This window comes from Diabrotica virgifera, chromosome 1, assembly GCF_917563875.1.
Source record: "Diabrotica virgifera virgifera chromosome 1, PGI_DIABVI_V3a".
In the NCBI taxonomy this organism is placed as follows: domain Eukaryota; kingdom Metazoa; phylum Arthropoda; class Insecta; order Coleoptera; family Chrysomelidae; genus Diabrotica; species Diabrotica virgifera.
The window spans coordinates 187,361,931-187,385,118 of NC_065443.1; the positions used below are offsets into that span (position 1 = coordinate 187,361,931).

The 23,188-nt window shown below is 30.6% G+C and overlaps 1 protein-coding gene across 10 annotated transcripts in view; it reads right to left on the bottom strand.

The window, feature by feature from the left end:
- Positions 1–23,188, bottom strand: part of LOC114330194 (adenylate cyclase type 5) — a 1,795,244-nt gene that overhangs the window by 625,942 nt on the left and 1,146,114 nt on the right. For all 10 annotated transcript variants that reach the window (XM_050641848.1, XM_050641851.1, XM_050641852.1 and 7 more), the window contains one exon: positions 15,270–15,361. In XM_050641848.1, the coding sequence (XP_050497805.1) occupies positions 15,270–15,361 (92 nt within the window). The remainder of the gene's footprint in view (positions 1–15,269; positions 15,362–23,188) is intronic.

Genomic DNA, 23,188 nt, shown 5'->3' on the forward strand with positions numbered 1-23,188 from the left:
TAATAGATTATGATTTGAGCAGGCATCTGTGCCAGGATATGTTTTTGTTGAGGTGATAGAATCTCTAAACCTCTTGTTTATGTTGAAAAAATAAAATTTGTTTCCTCATGATTTCTCTGGGGTATCCAGGGTGTTATTTAGAATTATATGTATATGTTAAATATTTAAAATGTATATATGTTATTTATGTACATTATTTAAAATTGGATGTTATTTAAGAAATGTATTCCTTACAGCAATATTCGTCTCTTATTATCCTTATCCGTCCCTTGGCAGCATTGGATCAACCTTTCTCCTCTTTCGTTTCTTGTGCCAAGGCCGTATGTTCTACCTTGTTATTTTTTGGTATTAAAATCGCCCTTGATAATAGTTAGTTCATGGATTATTTGTCAGCTTTAGATATGTACATAATTACTATTTAATTAAAAATAAAGGTACCGAGGTAATCGTAACCTTTTTTAATTGGCCCATGATAAGAAGTTTACTAAAAAAATGTAAACTTTTTATTTTGGCTAAAGGATGCCAATTAAAAAAAGGAAAAATTTCTAAGCTGTTCGTAAAAATAAGTATCCGGTTTTTTGTTAAAGACAAATTCTTGTTGTATCATTTATACATACACTTTTAGATGTTAAACACACCAACCAGATATGGCCTCAGTTATCTGTGATTCCTTATCAGTTTTACGCAAGAAAGATCGGGATAGCACGTAATGTTCAAATAATTTTAATCTTACATTTGCAGTAATTTACCTATATTGAAATTTAAATGCAATATAGATTTCTAAGTTTAACTTTCAGTATAAGTTCAGAGAAATAATGAAAAAATATCCTGTTGGTGACACAACCCCCCCCCAGGCCTAAAAGAATGTTTTTGAGTAGTATGGACACCTATAATAATAACCTACATATACGTCTCCTGCAGCCGATTTTGATGATATACAGTGGAACCTCGATAACTCGGATTAATCGGGACCGCGGCCGATCTGGGTTATCGAAAATCCGGGTTAGCCGGAGAGTATGGCAAAAATTAATAAAATACGGTATACTTATAGATAAAGGCCGTTATAATTGAAATAACATGAAATATATATGCACAATACCGGTGCCGCCCAAAATCCAGACAGCCAAAATCCCGACAGTCAAAATCCCGACGGCCAAAACACCGACACGCCAGAATCCCGACACGCCAGAATCCCGACAGGACAAAATCCCGACATGCAACAATCCTCGCATAAGTAATAATTCCGACTTTTGTTTAATAATTTTAATACAAAATAGTTTTGTTTAGTAACAAAAAATAAAAAACAGATGGCCATAAACAAAAAACCAGAAATAAATGTAATTATATGTTAAAAAGGAACTTAGTATTTATAGGAATTATTATAAAAGGAATTTTTTAAATAGTCTTTTTTAAACAATGCTAAGACAGTTAAAAAAAATAACAGGTGCCTGTTGTTTTTGATAGCCTGAGAAATAAACGTCGCTCTGCCGCCGCCGCTGTGTGCCATAAGTCATTTTTACTATCGTATTGTTCAAATTACACAAATACCCATTATCACTCAAATATTATATTATGGTCGAAGCGAAGATCGGTGGGATATGCGCATTTTATCAATGAAATTCGATATTTTCAAGACATATCAGAAGTGGCTACAGATAAAATGTTTTAACATAATACATACATTTTTATTGTTGAAGATGAAAATCGGTCCGGGTTAGCTGGACCTCCGGGTTATCGGGGGCCGACTTATCGGGGTTCCACTATACATAGTTACAAACAAATGAACGTCAAAAAGTAAAGCATTTAAAACAAATTAGAGAGTAAGAACCTAATAAATCGTATAAAAAACTTCAATATGGCGTTCGCTGAATATGTCCATCCTAATTTGTTGCTTAGAAAATTGCAAAATACATCATATATTTTGAGTTTATATAAATGTCCATACTTACCTTATTTAAAAATTAAGCTGAAATCTTCTTAATACACGGAATGCTGAGACTGCTGGTGCTTAAATTATACTCTAAATTTCAAAGTATATGATTAAATAGTTTAAAACTTATTTAATTTGTTTATCCCAAATTCATTTTTTTCTACAATATAAGTCAGAAAGTCATGAAGTTACAGTAATTCTTCAAATAGTTTGTGAAAGGAGAAGATTTATACTATTAATTTAATTTAATAAAATTACAAAAAATAATTTTAAATATTGCAATATTATTTTGCACGAACATGTCGAATTTGTGCTTATAAACAATTAGAATATCTTTTTAACCATTACCCGTAGAAAAATTAGAAAAAGAAAAATTGTCCATAAAATTAGCCACATTTTAAATAACATACTTCAAATAATAATGTACCACATATAAAATATTTCCTTTCAAGGAAATCATCCAGAAAGCTTCTAAATGTGGCCCTTAAAATTGGCCGGCCTTAAAACTTGGGAGATCGATGAGAAGGGAGAAGAAGCTGATAAAGCTAAGAGATACATCTCTGGTTCTCGTTTATGGATTTCGATGTTTCTTTTTTAATTTGTATGTACTTTTTGCATACATTACGAATATGCGTTATCTAAATAAATTAATTGTTAGGTAAACCACCAAAATTGTTTAAACATTTTTTGTTCAATCTTTTTTAATAATATTTGAAGTAATTTTAATCACAAAAGATAAATATATGAAAATGAATAATAATGTAATAATACAAAGTTCTTCATTAAACTTAGTAAATTAATATTATTTTAATAATAGTAATAATTATTATTTTTAATAGATAGTATGAAAAAACAAATTATCCCATTCAAATGTTTCTAAAAATAGTATTAGTATATCTATGGAAATCAAAAAATCTCAAAATGTTTTATTTTTTTTGCTAAACATGCTATTATTTACGAATGGACAACTAAAGTTACAGAACCACCAAACAAGAGATAAACGTAATTGATTGCGGTTGGAAATTCAGCTAAGAACAGTACCGATCCGATCAACAGATCTTCCAGATATTTTATTAAAATAAACTATTTACCTGCTCTTGAAAAACTGGTTGCACCGAGTACCTGTTAGTACAGACACAGGTACAGAGAAATAAATATTTTATTGACTTAGATAACCAAAACCTCTACCTTTCTCTGTTATCTATTTTGATGTCTCTTGTTTAAATCTGTATGTACTCTTTGCGTACTTTACGAATAAGTTTTTTGTTAATAAAGTGATTATTTAATTAGCTATGTAAATTGTGTAAACAATTTTTGGAAATTTTTTTACGATATTTTTAGGATGACTTTGTTGGCAATTTTGAGTTGATCATATTACACACTTGAATTTACAATAACTTATAATAAATAACTGATAATTGTTACGTTTTTCATAAAAATACAAATAACCCTAGATAAATCTCCTTTGTTGTTGATTTATTTTATTTAATAGCCTTGTTATCCATACCAAAATGTATGAAATATCTTAATGTTTTTTTACAATCTTAAAATTATAACTTTCAATGTTGTAAGATGCAGTTACAATATTGTAGAAAATTTGGAAACACTATTATTACAAAATCTTTAAAAATTATGATTTTTCGAAATTATTTTCTTCATTTTGCAACACTATAATAATAATGGTACATATATACATAAATGCAAAATAGGTTTTAACGAGTAGTAAAATAAATATAGATCAAGTCGTAATTAAGTGATTTTTGTAAATTATGTGAATAAAATTTAATAAAAATAATTATATAACACATTATATTTCCTTATACATACTATATTATTCTCAAATAAATTTACAAAAATTTAAACAATAGAAAAAAACAATATGTTGAAAAATGTTCTACAAATAACTTTGTTGTTTTGTCATCTCTCTAATTTACCCCCTAATTTTGTTACATTTTATTTTTCATTTATCTAGTAGCATATTTATCAAGAAATCGAAACTAGTTTACTTGAGAAATTTTATTTTAAATTTAAAAATAATAAACCAATGTTATTTTTAGGGATTATTTCATTCATATGAGATTCTGACCAATAGAAAGCTACAGAAATAAAAATCAAACTGATTATTTATTAATGATGTTAACTTCCAATCGTATAGTAAAATATTTGATCACGTGTTTAATTCTGTCCAATCAGATTAAAATTATACTGATTATTTCATTCATAGGAGATTCTGACCAATAGAAAGCTACATAAATCTGAATTAAATCGATAATTCTTGATAATCTTCCGTCGTTAAGTATATTACGTCAGATGCCCTTCGTTGCTACGAAAAAATGCATTCAGTGACATTAATGACAATTAGTGTTTTATAAATTATAAAAGTGATGACTTTCAATCGTCAAATATTTATAAAAACTGTGTGTTTAATGGTACTTACATAAATAAATTACAATAAAATTTTGGTTTTGAACAGTTTTATTCATGAAATAATCGCAACAAATTGCACTCGACCGCTGAAATTATTGAATTTTTGCTCTCGTGACACTTTGACATAATTTCACTCGCCTTCGGCTTGTGAAATTAAAACTGTCAAAGTGTCACTCGGGAAAAATTCAATAATTTCAGAGCTCTTGTGCAATTACTACTGAGAATTATCTACTGTAGAAAATTACCGATAGAATTTTTATAAGTAGGTTGTTTCTGTTTAATGGCAACCAGTTTCCTAGTTTTGACAACTGTCACATTTAAGAAAATATCCATAATATACGTATTAAAAAATAATCTTACGAATACCACACGACAGTAAGAATAAATAAGAAAATAATGTTTCATTTTTACTCAAATTTTTTATCATTGGGCAATTGCCACTCGAGCCCTGAGGGCTCTCGTGTCTATCGCCAAACAACAAATTTTCGAAAAACTGTCGCATTATTTTCAATTTATTCTCACTCTCTTGTGATATTATACCCGATAATTTTTGATAATATCCCGTCGTCAAGTATATTACGTCAGATGCCCTTCGTTGCTACGAAAAAGTACATTCAGTGACATTAATGACAATGTTTTAAAAATTATAAAAGTGATGACTTTCAACCGTCAAATATTTATAACAACTGTGTGTTTAATTGTACTAATTTGTACTTACATAAATAAATTACAATAAAATTTTGGTTTTGAACAGTTTTATTCACGAAATAATCGCAACAAATTGCACTCGATCTCTAAAATTATTATCGAATCTTTGCCCCCGTGACACTTTGACACGGTGAAACTGTCAAAGTGTCAGTCGGGAAATATTCGATAATTTTAGAGCTCCTGTGCAATTAGTACGGATAGTTAAATAGGATTAGTATATATTAATTATAATTACTATTTAGGTTTTACAATAAAAGGTACATTACATATTGTTAAAAAAATGGAAAAAAAATGTTTAAACAAATTTGATGGTGTATATAACAATTAATTCATTTAAATAATGCATATTCGTAATGTACGCAAAAAGTACATACAAATTAAAAAAGAAACCGAAAAGTCGAAATCCATAAACGAGAACCAGAGATACAGTTAATAGGTCCTTCCCCTTTCTCATCGCTCTCCTAAGTTTCAAGGCCGGCCGATTTCAAGGGTCACATTTTTTTAAGCTTTGTGGATGATTTCCTTGAAAGGAAATCTTTTTATATTTGCTACTAAGTATGCTCTAAGTATGTTCTTTCAAATAAGGCTAATTTTATTTCCAAATTGTTATAAACAAAGATGCTGTGAATTAAAAAGGGAGTGAAGCAACTTAGTCTCTAATTGTCCTAGGACAATTTTTTTTTCTAAATTTGTAAAATATTCAGTCGTTCTAAATATGAAAAAATAATTTTTCTACGGTTAATGGTTAAACAGTTATTCTAATTGCAAATGTTCTGCATTACATAAATATGTTGCAAAATAATTTTGCAATATTTAACCCGGCATCCGACAGGTGAACTTTTTGCCACTAACAGACAGGTGGGGTGTGACAAACCCCAGCAATTGAAAGAGTTAAAGAATCTCAAAAAATATCTTAACGTTTAGTTTTTTGTGATATGTGGGACGTCAACAGAAGCTGGTCAGGATAGTCACTATTTACGTAGTAAGTAATGTTATTTATATCATAATTGATAAAAAATTGTAATAAATATATATAATTTCTTATATAACAAAATAAAAAGTTTATAAGGAAAGATTTACGATACTTTTGCATAATTATTTATTACTAATAAATGCATTTTTTATTCGCTTTTTTTAAACCAAGTTGAAACTATAGCTCATGCTCTTTCATTTGACACCCGTGGAATGGTTCTAACGTCATGTTTTTCTGACTTATGTTATTGCAAAAAAAAATTTCTGGGATAAACAATTTGAATAAAATTTAAACGATTAAATGAATCGCTTTGAAATTTTTATCACATATTAAGCACTAAAGAACCCTTATATGACAAAAATTTCAAAGCTAGACGCTAATTTTTACAATAGATATTGGGAAATTATTTTTTTTGCAATTCCGACCTTTTTTCGCAATTATATTAACAATAAATGAGTATATCAAACTTTGTAATACGTCATTTTAAAGGTCTTCCATAATCTCAAAGATTTTTGTACTAAAAAAACCATACGTTTCACTGTTTTCCATTGATTTGACAAAAAAGGGAAAAATACCACTTTTTGACACTTAATTGTTTATAAATAAAAATGGCCGCCAGATCCTATGCAGGAAATATTTACAATTTGCTCTTATAGGGATTACCTGTCGAAAAATTGCTTCAGTACCTTATTACCCTGGACTATTATTCCCTTACCTATAATTACTTATTTATAGGAGTAAAACAAAATAAAGACAATTCTGCAGAAAGTACAAGACAACTAAAAACTATGTGTCATCGTATAGATGAATATACAATAGAAAGCTATCTAGCCGCTAGTTCCACTACATGCAAAATTTCCTTATGTTTTAGACGCTTCGGCATAGTTGGGGTGTACTACAACACCCCACCTGTCGGATGCCGGGTTAAAATTATTTTTTGTCATTTTTTTTGAATAAAATTAATAGTATAAATCTTCTTCTTTCATAAAGTATCCGTAGTGTTACTGTAACTTCATCATTTTCTGACTTATATTGTTGCAAAAAAAAATTAATTTGGGATAAACAAATTAAATAATTTTTAAACTATCCGACCAATTTATTTTGAAATTTAAAGTATAATTTAAGCACCGGAATATCATCTCAGTCTCAGCATTCCGTGTAATAATAAGGTTCCAACTTAATTTTTAAATAAGTTATGAACATTTATAAAGACTCAAAATTTTTGCAATTTTCTAAGCAACAGATACGGATAGATATATTCAGTGAACGTCATATTGAAGTATTTTATAGGATTTATGAGTTTATTACTCTCAAATTTGTTTAAAATGCTTCACTTTTTGGTAATAGACCAAAAAATCGAAAATTTACCGTTTATTCATTTGTTTATAACTATGACTATGTCTATCATCAAAATCGGATGCAGGAAACATGTAGGTTATTATTATAGTTGTATTTTGCTATAGTGAGAGGAATAAATGAAAAATACTTTAAACCAAAGTCTTGTTACGATTTATCCTCTGACCATTCACCTGTTATCATAACTGTAAGCAAAAACATAACAAAAATAGAAAGGAGCTGTATTTACACAACAACAACACAAATTGGAATTATTTTAGATATCAAGTAAATAATCAAATCAATTTAGACATCCCACTAAAGACGGGTAAACAAATCGAACACGCAGTAGAACATTTTAACACAGTTTTACAGGAAGCAGCATGGAAAAGACCTAAATAGATTGATAATAGCAGAAGAAAATGCAAGCTTTCAGGAATACCTACAAAAACTAGATGCAACTCAAGCCACTGACTACTCGTTATAAAAGGCTACAAGGACACTACGAAGGCCGAACTATACAGTCCCATCACTAAGAACACAAACAGGACAATGGGCGAGAAGTCCACTAGAAAAAGCCGAAACATTTGCGAGACACCTTAAAAAAGTCTTTACACCAAATGAGGGAAATTACTCACTACAAACTGAAGAAGAAATTATTTCGATACTCACAAAACCTTATCAACCAGAACTTCCTGAAAAAAGATTCACAAAAAATGAGGTAAAAAATATTATACAACACAACATCGATCCAAAAAAGGCTCCAGGATACGACCTGATTACAGGAAAAACTCTTCAGCAACTCCCAGAGAAAGGCTTCCAATTTCTGACACAGTTATTTAACTCTATAATGAGATTAGGTCATTTCCCATCACAATAGAAACTAGCACAAATAACAATGATACTAAAGCCAGGAAAAGAACCAGAAAGTGTACAGTCCTACCATCCTATTAGTCTTCTTCCAGTGGTGTCCAAAGTTTTTGAAAAGCTGACACTTACTAAGCTAATGCCTATACTAGAAAACAAAAAACTAATACCACCACACCAATTTGGGTTTATAAAACAACAATCAACAATACAACAGGTACATAGAATTTTAGAGAGAATCAACGAGGACTTTGAAAATAATAGGTACTGCTCGGCGGTATTTCTGGACGTAAGCCAGGCATTTGATAAAGTCTGGCATAAAGGCCTATTATGTAAACTAAAACAGAATTTACCTACAAATTACTATATACTCTTAAAGTCCTATATCACCAACAGAAACTTCCAGGTAAAGTATGAGAATGAATACACAAACATACAACAAATTCTTGCTGGGGTGCCCAAGGAAGTGTACTAGGACCTATATTATATCTTATATTCACTGCTGACTTACCGACAGATACACATATTACTACAGCCACATTTGCGGATGATACGGCAATACTATCATCGAACAAAAATCCCAAAATAGCCTCAGAAATCTTACAAAATAATCTAAATAAAATTCAACAATGGATGACAACATGGAGAGTCAAAATCGCTACACCTAACATTTACCACGCGTAGGGAAACATGTCCAGCTGTATACTTAAACGGTAAAGGAATACCACAAGGGGATGAAGTCAAATATCTAGTAGGGTGGTGCGAAAAAAGTCAAGTTGATAATTCCGTGTCGCTATAATGCGGAAAATTGCGATTGGTAATTACAAGAAAAACAAAAAAAGAATTATTCAAATCGGACTTTATCTTCCGATCCCGCAACAGGCCTAAAGATTATGAAAAAAATGAAATTTTACCTTTTTTCCAAAAATTTTTATTTATTCTTCGTCTACGTTTTATTTATCGCTTAGTAAAATTTATTTACAGTTTGCATAATAAAGTAGTAGAAAAAATTGATTTACGCATTTAACGAATATTTTCCGATCCCGCAAGGTCAATCAAAATCTATAAAAATTTGAAATTTTTGATGATTTTGATAAATTAAAAACATTTAGTTATCTCATTTTTTTGTTACATTGTGAAGCTCTTCGCTTGTTAAATATTGTGTGACAATATTTAAACAACCCAGGACTCAAAACGAGGGGGTGGTTGCAGTTCTAGCTTCACACGCACCCTCTATCCAACCAACCAATGAGTGTGTGTTTTTTAAATTATTTACATAGGTGCATTTCTTTTTTATCTGTTTGTGTCCAGTTCTTAAACATCAACTTTGTATTGTGATTTCTTGGTAAAATCTGGCAGCATGGACCTTGATTTAAATGTATTCCTGATGAATCCATCTGCTGATTGGGGCCCACATAATAGCATTAGACGATGCTTCCGTGGGCAACTTCAGACAGCGCTCGTCAGCTTGCATGTGGCAGGGATAGTTTTGTAAATTCCAGTCTGGCATGTCTACCGATGTAATGCAAGAAGTTATATCTTCATTTGAAACTCTTCGAAGAATTTTTGGAGAAGACAGTTTTGTAACATTCCAGTCTATTATTTCAGTGTAGTCCTCTGTTTGAAAATTTAAAGTAGGGGGGATGAAATTTCTAATACTTAATACTTTTGCTCTTGGCTTTAGTCTGTCCGACTTTTAACACTCTTCTTGGCCCTAGCTATCTATAATGTGTTTACTTTCTCCCTACGACTTGAAAGTTTGAAGCACAGGACTAAACTAAAATAATAGACTGTAATGATGCAAAACTATCTTCTCCACCACTTCCTCGAAGAGTTTCAGATGAAGATATAACTCCATGTATTACATCGGGCGACATGTAAGACTGGGATGTATGTACAAAATTATCCCTGCCACAAGCCAGCTGATGAGCGGTGTCTAAAGTTGGCCACGGAAGCATCGTCTAATACTAATGTATGTGGGCCTCAATCAAGAGATGGATGCATCAGGACAACACTTAAATCAAGGTCCATGCTGCCAGATTTTATCAAGAAATCACAATGCAAAATTGGTGTTTGAGAGCTGGACACAAACAGATGAAAAATAAATGTACATATGTAAATAATGTAAAAAACACACACTTATTGGTTGGTTGGAGACAAGGGTGCGTGTAGAGCTAGAAGTGCAACCACCTGCTCGTTTTAAGATATGGGTTGTTTAAATATTGTCATACAATATCTAAACAAGCGAAGAGCTTCACAATGTAACAAAAAAAAAATGGGATAACTAAATGTTTTTTAATTTTTCAAAATCATCAAAAATTTCAATTTTTTATAGATTTCGATTGACCTTGCAGGATCGGAAAATATCCGTTAAATGCGTAAAACAATTTTTTTTAGTACTCAACCATGCAAAGTTTAAATAAATTTCACTATAGCGATAAATAAAACGTACTCGAAGGATAAATAAAATTTTTTGAAAAAAAGGTAAAATTTCATTATTTTCATAATCTTTAGGTCCGTTGCGGGATCGGAAGATAAAGTCCGATTTGAATATTTCTTTTTTTGTTTTTCTTGTAATTACCAACCGCAACTTTTCCGCCCTATATCGATACGGAATTATCAACTTGACTGTTGTTGCACCACCCTAATATCTAGGTATGTATGTACTTGGACAGAAAATTAAACTGGAGGAAGCATATATTTACTAAGCGAAAACAACTGGGTCATAAGTTAAGAACCATATATTTTCTGTTGGGCAAAAACTCAAAACTATCAACTGAAAATAAAATATTAATCTACAAATCCATCCTAAAACCAGTGTGGACTTATGGGATAGAATTATGGGGAACCGCCGCATATTCCAACATTGAAATCATACAAAGATTTCAGTCCAAAATGTTGAGATCAATACTAGGAGTTCCATGGTTCATAACCAATGAAGCCATTCATCGGGACGCCGGACTACCATACGTCAAAGATGACATCAAAAAGTTCGCAAAAAAACATACAGAGAAACTTAAAGTGCATCCAAACGTATTAGCAAAAAGTTTAGTGAATAAACTGCGTACTGTTCGTAGGTTAAAACGAAAAGTTCCGTTAGAGTTAAGTGAACAATAGGTACTAAATTAATGTGTATAAGTTTATGTCAGAAATAGTCAGTGTTGTAGGCTAAGTTTTAAAAAAGGGGTGCATCACTGGATGCCTCCCTACATGTCATTCCTAATTATTGTCAGTCCTATTACTTATTGTCTGTTATCTATCTAAACATTTAGGTTAAGATTATATAGATAGATTGTAATAAATGTGGAGTTAATAAAAAAAATTATAGGTGTCCATACTACTCAAAAAAATTATTTTTTGCCTGGAGGGGGATGCTTCAAGAGAAAAATCTTATTTCTCTGGACTATATGTAAAATGTATAATGTTTCCTATACTATCCAGATTTATTCTTGACATCTGACTTCAAATAAATCTTTGAAATTGTAATATACTTCCTCTCATATTTCCTGTCTCATAAGAATTCTTATTGAAAACAGAGTTTTGTATTGTGCGTTTCTCTTCGCATAGCAACCTTTTCATTCGAAAAGTAATATCTACAAGTTGGACATAAATATTATTCCTCTCATGCAACGTTAGCTGTGCAAAACTAACGCACCACTCGGAATATAAATAAAAGTAGATTTCATTCAGTTAGAAAATCAAGTTTTGAATTTTGTCGAAGCAAATTTTGTGGAAAACTTTACAATTCTAGAGTAGTTCGATGCTTTAGAAAGTTGGGTTTTATGGAATGCATTTTAATTGAGGTCTTTTAATAGAATCCTACCGAATATATACATACAACAATTTTGCAGTATTGGTCGGGGTTAAAAAGACTTATACAATGAATTTATAAAGCTATAAAGCTAACAACTAAAATATTTTAGGAATATTTTCTAATTATATCAAAAACTAATTCATAATCAACGAAATTAATGTAATTAATTAATGCCTAGTTTTATGTATAAACTATTATTGAGAACGCTGATACCCCACTGCCTTGAAATCATTTGGGGAAGGTTAAATGGTTATTTACATATTTTTGTATATGGTTAAGTATGATTATAGACACCTGTTAATAATCTGAAAATTTATTTATAACTTACCTTTTTGGGTATATTTTGAAAAAGAAGCCCCATCTCGATAAAGGGTGAGTTATCAAAAAAAGGCTAAGAGGCAAAAAAGTTTTAAAAACACTGTGTTTAACTAATGGTACCACAATAATAGTTTAATTGGAACGTACACACACATTTGGGGGGTCTAAGGGAACAAAACCCCCATAAAATTTTTATGTATATATATTAAAAAAGAAGCCGCCTCTCGATAAAAACTGGCTTATCCAAAAAAAAACAATGCAATTTTTGGTTCTAATTGCACTCCCCTATATATTTTGAAAAAGAAGCCACATACCCACATATCGATAAAAGGTGACTTGTCAAAAAAAGACTAAGAGGCAAAAAAGTTTTAAAAATATTGTGTTTAACTAATAGTCCAGAAAGCCACTGCGCATCCGCTAGGGAAAATATTCTAATTCGGATTTTTTGCACAATTTTACTTAAAAAGGACTCCTTTTAACAAATTTGCATGTTGCCAGGACCAAAAGGTGGTCAAAACTTTTTTAAACGTTTTTTTTTTGTTTTTTTCCTAAAATTATTTTTTTTTGTATGGAAAAAAGTTATTTTAGATTTTTTGGATCATTCCAAACAGAAAAGGTCTTTAGTGACTTTTCTATAAAATTGATAGTTTTTCACAGATAAGCGATTAAAAATTGAAAAATTGCGAAATCGGCCATTTTTAACCCTCAAAAACTATGTGAAAAACTGAAAATTTGAATGTTGCCAAGGTAGGTAGATATTCTTTAAACATCGACTGATGAAATCCCGAAGAGTTTTTTGCAATACAATATTCAGAACTCCATTGTTTTTTAATTGCTAATCAAGCGTGCGCGACACTATTTTCCACCGACAGTATGGTGCAAATGAAAGGAATAAATTCGTTGTTTCGTAAACCAGCGACTTTAAGGAAAAATCCCGAAACAGGTCTATTTTTATTTATAAGTTATGATATTGTGGCATATATGGTATACTAGTGACGTCATCCATCTGGACGTGATGGCGTAATCGATGATTTTTTTAAATAAGGATAGGGGTCGTGTGCTAGCTCATTTGAAAGGTTCTTCAATTCTCTATTCGGTAATATAATCATTTACATAATTATTTATACAGGGTGTCCAAAAATTTTTATTAAATTAAATTATTTGACAAAAAAAGAAGTAGAAGGACACCTTGTATAAATAATTATGTAAATAATTACACTACTGAATAGAGAATTGAAGAACCTTTCAAGTGAGATACCACACGACCCCTATTCTCATTTAAAAAAAATCATCGATTACGTCATCACGCCCAGACGGATGACGTCACTAGTATACCATATATGCCACAATATCATAACTTAAAAATAAAAATCGACCTGTTTCGGGATTTTTCCTTAAAGTCGCCGGTTTACGAAATAACGAATTTATTCCTTTCATTTGCACCATACTGTCGGTGGAAAATAGTGTCGCGCACGCTTGATTAGCAATTAAAAAACAAAGGAGTTTTGAATATTGTATTGCAAAAAACTCTTCGGGATTTCATCAACCGATGTTTAAATAATATCCACCTACCTTGGCAACATTCAAATTTTTAGTTTTTCACATAGTTTATGAGGGTTAAAAATGGCCGATTTCGCAATTTTTCAATTTTTAATCGCTTATATGTCAAAAACTCTCAATTTTAGAAAAAAGTCACTAAAGGCCTTTTCTGTTTGGAATGATCCAAAAAATCTAAAAAAAACTTTTTTCCATGCAAAAAAAATAATTTTAGGAAAAAAAACCAAAAAAAAAACGTTTAAAAAATTTTTGACCACCTTTTGGTCCTGGCAACATGCAAATTTGTTAAAAGGAGTCCTTTTTAAGTAAGATTGTGCAAAAAATCCGAATTAGAATATTTTTCCTAGCGGATGCGCAGTGGCTTTCTGGACTATAATGGTACCACAATAATGAATGAATTGTAACGTACACAAAAGTTTGGGGGGTTTAAGGGATCAAAAACCCCATAAAATTTTTATGGGGTGGACAAATCTCACTATAATTTTGTTTTAAGATGATCCTGCCATAAGAATGATTTATATCCATTTTCAATAAAAAATCTTTAAGAGGAAACAGTATCGATCAACAGGTAGCGAAAACGCGTTCCAAGATTGCGGCTGTAATTTTGAATATTTTTTCGAGATATTTGGCACACGTATTCGTAATATAATAAAGAATGGCGGTACAGAGCCCAATTTGAAAAATATATTAAAATGTGGAAATTACTCTGTAATTAAACACAATATTAAAAAAACGAGCCTGTACCGCCATTAAGAAGAACAAAAAAATACACTATCTTCAAATAAACTTTTTTATCCGATGCCTAGATTTTGTGTCATTTTGGAACTACTAAAATTTTTTATTTCATTAGTAGTTCCAAAATGACACAAAATCTAGGCATCGGATAAAAAAGTTTATTTGAAGAAAGTGTATTTTTTTGTTCTGCTTAATGGCGGCACAGGCTCGTTTTTTTTTAATACTGTATTAAATTACAGAGTAATTTCCACATTTTAATATATTTTTCAAATTGGGCTCTGTACCGCCATTCTTTATTATATTACGAATACGTGTGCCAAATATCTCGAAAAAATATTCAAAATTACAGCCGCAATCTTGAAACGCGTTTTGGCTACCTGTTGATCGCTACTGTATCACCTTAATAGTTTTCGATATATTGAAAAAATCGATTTTCATTTTGCAAATTCAAAGGGCTGTAACATTTTTTTGAGCACATTTGTACTAAGGTAAGTTAGGTTCAATCGAACTATTTTTGACTACAGAATGTGTGGTATAAGTTATGACCAATCTTTTCGGGACACCCTGTGTATCTTTTATAATGGATATTCATATGTGTGACTTACCTCAAGAATAACGAAAGTAACTAGTATAAAATAGGAAATTATGATCAGGTAAACTTCATTCATGGCTGGTCGAGATACCACGTTGAGTAAAACTGAAAATAAAATTTCAAATTATTACGACGATTTTTTTTTGTGTAGATTTTATATAAAAATGAGCCTTATCATGTTGTGTACATACGTTTTTCCCAAAAATGACAGAGATTTTACAAATTAAACTACAAATGAAAAGAAAAAAAATAAAAATGTATACCATTTTTATTCAGTTGAAATGCGAAGGCAAAACAATCTTACTGTTCAATTAGAATACGGAGTGCAGTCCAGTCCCTTGAATCGCGATTTTCGGCTCTTACTGGAGCCTTCATTGGAAGGAACGTAGGCACTGTTCTCCATATTTTAACTGATTCGCATCGAGAGGTTTTCCCACCCATTGCAACTGAAGTGATGATAGTAGGTGGCTAGCGCTATCTGACATTGAAGACGAAGTAGTTTTCAATCCTAATAGTAAATTATTAATATTGAAAATATTAAAAATATTACTAAAAGATTTTTAAATTGAAAACTTATTGGTACACTTTCCTGGTGAAAAGAAAAAAATTTATAAAACGGGCAAAATATTTTATATTATGTAGGTATAAGTTTTTAGTTTGTGAAAACTGTCATTATAGATAGCAGTGCGTGAAAGATTTAAAGTGTGCATGAAGTAACAATGTATTTTAAATGGGATTTACTTTTTCGCACTGTTTTTGGCACGCTTTCATATAATCAAATATCCTTAACTTTCGCATTGTCATGGTGATGACATGTGAGCAATAAATTACAACAAAAGTTTTGGCAGTTTTGTAGTTTGAAAGAAGTTAGAATTTTTAAATGTCAATGTTCTAAAAATTGTAAAATAGAAATGAATTCCAGTGACGAAGAGTTACAGTTTTTGAAGTTATACTTCTTTACGGGCGTAATGACGGTGAAATTTTATATGGGAAAACCTAGCGACCGGGCGCATGCGCATTATAACTTTGTTCTGATTGGATGTTCAAATGACATGACAAAAATTATCCAATATGGCAGCTGTGGCACAGCTGTGGGACTGTGGTTTGGTTATAATGTATGCTTGTTGCGTTTTAAAATTTGTTGGAAGAGAAACAAACAAACAAAAAGTTAGTTAATGGTTATACTGCCTTTTTAAATAGTTTTCATATTATATTTTTGGACTTATTTACATAGAAGAGATGATTGTTGCATGCCAATGTGAAAGCTCATCAAACTGTGACTAGTATGAGTGCCGCAGATCTCTCTTATTCAGAGCTAAAGAATCTTTCACTGGTAAGTGTTTTATAAATAGTTGATCAAATTTTGTTATGATATTTGAACATAGCCACTTTGCACGACGCAAGTGATTGCGAAATTTATTAGTCGTTATACGGGCTCCGATACCTACCTTGAACCTACCAAAATACATAAGTAGTATGTAATACTTTTATTTAAATAATATTCACCTAATATATTGTTTTCTTACTCTATGTTTTGTTGTATTTTTTCAATTCTAAATCATTTCAATTCAAAATCAAAATAATTTGATTTACATAAGTTAAAAATGTCAAAAGGTTAATCTGTTTAGTTAGACGATCTTCGCACATAATGACAAGCTGTCTCTGTGGCGAAGTTTTAATGCGGGTGACTCAAAATACAACGCAAATACCAGCCGCTTGGTAAGTTGGTTCGAATCCCAATAGAAACTTTTATTTTTTTATTTTTTTTTATACATTTTATGACTGTAAGTATATTTATTATATAATTTTATTTTCAGAAAATACGTATTTAGTTAAAAAATTTTCCGACAATTAATGTTCAGAAATCATTTGTGGCATTTTTAATGTACTTGTGTGTGTTTTATTTTTTTATTATTTTAATTTTTGGCACTGTTTTAATAAAAATGTTTGAGAAGTAGTAAGTATAAATTAATTTAATATTTAAATAAAATATAAATAAAAAGTATATTAATTTCGTTTATAATCATATAATCATATAATAGAAGTATAACTTCTTACGTGCGTACAAAGTACACACACATTCTTTTTTTTTGTTTGTTTATCGTAAATAAAATATTGTATGGAATTGTACGTGAAGTACTTTTTGCAAACTTACGCGATGTATAGCACTCGCTCCGCTGTCGCCCGTGCTCTAAACATCGCGTGCGTTCGCAAAAAGCCTACTTCACGAACTGTTTCATAAATAACTATTATAAATCTACCATAATAAATGCCAAGGTACTATACCCTATACCCTGTTTTTAAACTAGGAGCAGTAAACTCAAAAATCTCACTAATAACACGTCACTCAAGAGTTCTAAAAACAACGTTTTGTTATATAAAGGCTATAGCGGGATAAGATGGTCAAAATTGCACCAGGCTCGATTTAGTTTTGGGATTATCCATTCGAAAAGATATAATTGAAAACCCACCCAGCCAAATTTTCAAGTCCCTAGGTGCTTCTGGGGGTCCGCTATGGAAAAAAACGTGTTTTTTTGAAAACAATTTTTTTCAGACGCTGTATTGGTGCAAAAAATCTGAAAAAATTCACGAAAGATTATCTTAATAAAACAAAGCTGCTTGATTTTTTTCAGATTTTTAGCGTTAAAATTGAGCCCAGAAATTTTTTTTGAATTTTCAGAAATTTTTTAGGTTATGTTTAAAATTTTTCGCCAACTTTAAAATAATGTTTTTTTGTTAAAATTTTTCCGTTCTTTCGAATGGCATATGCACCAATATCATTTTCGACGTGAAAAATACTTAAAAATCGAAAAAAACTGTTTTTTTTTTGGCATTTTTATGAAGTTTTCTATTCATAACCTTAACAACATACAGCTAAATTAATGATAATTTACATTTTTATATGCATTCTTACCTTTACAATCAAAATCAGCTATTAAAACTTATTTTTTTCCTACAGCCTGCACAAAAATCCAAAAACCTCTTCTTTCAGCGTTTTTACTAAATAGCCTCAAAAATTAGTAAAAAAATAATTTTTTTAACGTTTAAAAATTAAAATTTTGTTGTTATCAATAGAATGTAATACAATTAATACTTAAATAAATGATTTGTTTGTACGACTATTTGAATTTCCGTCCCACTAAGGGTACCCTGCTTATAAAAAAATAAAAAAATCAAGAATTTAATGTTTTTAACGTTTAAAAAATAAAATTATTGTCGTGTTCGATAGAAAATGTTTCCCCTTTATAAAATGCTCGTTGCGGTTGTGATTTTCAAAGCGTGCTTAGGTTAAAAAAAGGACGCCACTTTGGTGCCGTACGCAAGGAAGCGCTTCTAGCCACGTTTTTGGGAAATACTCAGGAAAAACTCAGTCCTCAAGTACCTGCCGCCAAAGCCACTTTCTACCAACGTAATAAAATTCTTTTTATTATACGTTAATGAGGAATTATTATTTAAATAAATTACTAAATTATTTGAATTACTCAATCGATTAAATAGTGCAACCTAGAGAGTGCACTGTTTAAAGGGATTTATAATGAAATTACAAAATTCAAATTAGTATACAGTATGATGCAAATGAAAGGAATAAATTCGTTATTTCTTAAACTGTCGGCTTTTGTAAGGAAAAATCCCAAAAGGTCGATATTTTTGTGATTGTTGGCATACATATCATACTAGTAGTGACTTCATCCATCTGGGCGTGAGAATAAGGGTTATTTGAAAAACTTACAAATAAGTAAAAAACTTCGGTTTGTAAAATGATATAAAATTTTATTCAAAAACATTTTAAAAAAGTGATCCAAATGGATTATAGAAAAACATCAGAACGTTTTCGATCTAGTCAGATTATCTTCAGTGACATTCTGTGTAGTAATTGAAACTAGCCCACTAGTTGATATATCGTTGATTGGGAAGAATAGTATGATATTTAAAAAACATTAAGTTTTCAGAAAAGACAATTAAAGATTGAGATGGGTTACGAGATCGGATTACTTAAGCAATACAATATTAAATATCCTTTTCATCAGAATAATTAAAACTTACAGTATTAACTGACAATATGGGTTTTACATCCAATCCATATACCACCCCCAACTCATATTTTTCATCCCCATTTTGAGTTATAATACTTTTCTTCATAAAAATTTTGTACTATTTCACAATTATAAGGTTACTAGGGACAATAAAACGGAACAATTTAAATGTTTTATTAGAATTTAAACAACAATGAATGAAAAAAATCGCAGTTATAGTACAATACCAATATAAAAAACCAAAAAATTTGCTATAAATATTTTTTTTCTTTTCAAAAAGAGGGAGCAGGCCAGCTTTCTTTTTTTCACTTATTCCCACTTTCTTCTTGTAAGTTTGTTTTAGAGTAACGTCACGTGCTGATGGAATTCGTCGTTTGCTTTGAAGAACGTTTATGGTTTTAAATTCCTGTTCTTTGTACGACATTTTATATAGCAGGTGACTAGGATTTTATTTGGTAAATTTTAAAACGCATATTCCTGAGAGAGGGACTGACCCACGTTCTTCCGTCTTAAAATAATCCTTCATGCCCATATCACTTGATAGTTGTTTTAGATCATAAAATTTCTCATGACTAATTTCATGTACATTGAATGGATTTCCATGCTTCTTTGCTTGTCTAACCAATGTTACATATCTATCTGGTACGTAAACGTTCTATAACACTATATATGTTCTATAAATTGAACGTTCTAATTACAGAATGAACGTGGTCTCCCTCGTTCTGAGTATGACCACTAATTAAAAATTTATGGGTGATGGACCTAATATTTTCCAGAATAGAAACTGCATAGATGTATAAAGCAAATACGGAGCGGTTCTTATTTTGTCCGAAACAGTTGTCAGTATAAAATACATCCACCATTTTAGTATTTTTGGCGTTCACAGACTGCAAATAATTCCAAACGCGCGAACCCACTTCATTTGCACCTCTGTGAGCAAGACCTTCGTGCCATATAAAGCACATTGCTTCCGTACTTTTAAGCTCATACAATGTTACATTATACACACTTAGTTTTGATACATAATAAAAAGAAGACGAGTCCCTTTGTGGATATGGCAATGCTGCCTGCATATCATAAACAACGTCAATTTTATCCGGAGAATTTTTATCCATGTCCTTCTCTTTTCTTGCCAGTTCTTTGTCATCAATATGGTTATTGTACTGTTCCTGAAGTTCTTGTTTTTCTACCTCGGAGGCATTAGTAAAACCCTGACAAAAATCACACGTATCTTTCTTTGGAACAAAACAAGATAAATTAAACTCTCCTTTGAATATATTGGAGTACATCAAGTAGTTTACGTTAGGTTTCCCGAGTTCTTTACAACGCTGCTCATAATCTCTGTGCAGGTCGGCAATAGTTTTTCCTTCTTCAATGTATTCTTTCTTTGATTGAAATCGGCAGTAGTGGCTCTCCATCCGAGGAATAGATCGAATATTACTACGCACTTCTTCTTTCAACGCCTCAGGGACACTGCTATGTTTTCCATGTCTACCTCGATTATCTGCCTGTATTATTCCATTTACTTTATTATTTTGTTTGCGAAAAATGGTCTTAATTACTTAAGAGTTAATGCAAAGAGTTGCCATAAAGAAGGATTTGCAAACACGAATTTTTTCTCCTGCGTATGAAAAAAAATGCGTTATTAAGTATCTAGTAAGAAAAAAAAATTTTAAGGAATAGAATGATAAAACGAAATCATTTCTTGGATTTGAGTTAAATTATGTTGAAGACAATGTTAACTAAAAATATCACGTTATACTTAGCGCAAAATTATATTCAAAACTATGTTAACTCAAAATGAAATAAAGATAAAATGCCCACAGGTGTACTTATTTTATTCAAGAGTATCATATTATTTGTAATCATCATACTGACCAAAATTATAATAAAAATAAATGCTTACCTGTTAAAGAAGAGTATGATATTTTGAAATATAATTCTCTTGCTCCAAAAATATTCACTAATAAGATGCAAGCAGTGTTAATATTTTGACTTATAATAGTATTGATTGAATAAAAATGACCTAAGCTTAGCACGAACTGTAGACAACTGAGTTACCCGAGTCTTCTCCACACCGGTTGTGTGGAAGTGGGAGATGCCATACTTGGTCACAGAGCTCTCTAGTGCTTGTCGTTTAAACTGCACTTACAATACTTTTCTCCATCATAGATCCATTTATTTTGAGTAGTTTGTTGATATAAACTAAAAATGAAGCATTTTTGACTTATCATACTATTCTTCCCAATCAACGATATACTCTTAAAAACTGCATAATTATTTATTAAAATTGTGCTTTTGAAATGCGACACAATGTCGATATCAATGGATTTTACTATTAGTACTCAAAAGCAGCATGGCTTCCCTGCTCGAAAAACTGAAAGGGTACTTGTCAAGACGAGTGACACAGACCGAATTTCGTCTTTACCTCGAACTCGTCTTGACAAGTACCCCTTCAGTTTTTCGAGCAGGGATGCTGCTTTTGAATACTAATAGTAAAATCCATTAACATCGACATTGTGTCACATTTCAAAAGCACAATTTTAATAAATATTTATGTAATTTTGAAGACTAATATATAAACTAGTGGGCTAGTTTCAATTACTATACATAATGTCCCTGAAGATGATCTGACTAGATCGAGAACGTTATGATGTTTTTCTATAATCTATTTCAATGACTTTTTTAAAAGTTTTTTAGTAGAATTTTATACCATTATACAAACCGAAGTTTTTTACTTCTGTGTAAGTTTTTTAACTATGGTATATACAGCCAATCACTGGGACTTTACTGTCATTTGGTTATTTGAAAGGTTATTTAATGCTCTGTTTAGTAGTATGAACAGTAACATTATTATTTATACAGGGTGACCAAAAAAATCTTTTTTGAAATAAATTAATTTACAAAAAAAATAATGTATGTAATTTATTTAATTCAAAACATATTTTACATTCAGAAAACGGAAAAAAATGTTTTTTAGAAAAATAAACATTGCTTTTCGTTTAAATTAAATGTTCAAACTTCCAAGAGGCGGGCGGCTGGCAGCAGCTGGCTTGAACATTTAATTTAAGTGAAAAGCAATGTTCATATCTCAAACATTTTCTTCTGTCTTCTAACAGCAGTAAAATATATTTTGAAGTAAATAAATTACTTAAATTCTTCTTTTTATGTAAATTAATTTAATTCAAAATTTTTTATTTGTCCACCCTGTATAAATAATTATGTAAGTGTTTATATTACTGAATAGAGAACTGAATATCCTTTCAAATGAGCTGGCATACGACCCATATTCTCATTTTAAAAAATCATCGATTACGTCATCACGCCCAGATGAATGACGTCACTCGCATCACACTCGACCCGTTTCGGGAGTTTTCCTTAAAGTCGCCAGTTTACGAAATAACGAATTTATTCCTTTCATTTCACCATGCTGTATATTAATTTGAATTTGACTTTTGTAATTTCATGATTGCGTAGTAACTTTTTAATAATTAATTTATTAATCCCTTTAAACACTCTGCACTCTTTAGGTTGCACTATTTAATCAATTAAGTAATTCAAATAATTTAATAATTTTGTTAAATTATAATTTCTCATTAACGTTTAATAAAAAGATTTTTAAAAAAGTAGTTAGTGGCTTTGACGGCAGGTACATTGAGGACTGACTTTTTCCTAACTTTATCCCCAAAAAACGTGGCTAGAAGCGCTTCGCTGCGTACGGCATCAAAATGGCGTGATTTTTTTAATCTAAGCACGCTTTGAAAATCACAACCGCATTAAGCATTTTTATAAAAGGGGTACATTTTATATCGAACACTACAAAAGTTTTATTTTAATGTAATTATTATTTTTATATTTATATTTTTTATATTTTATATAATTATATTTTATATAAAAA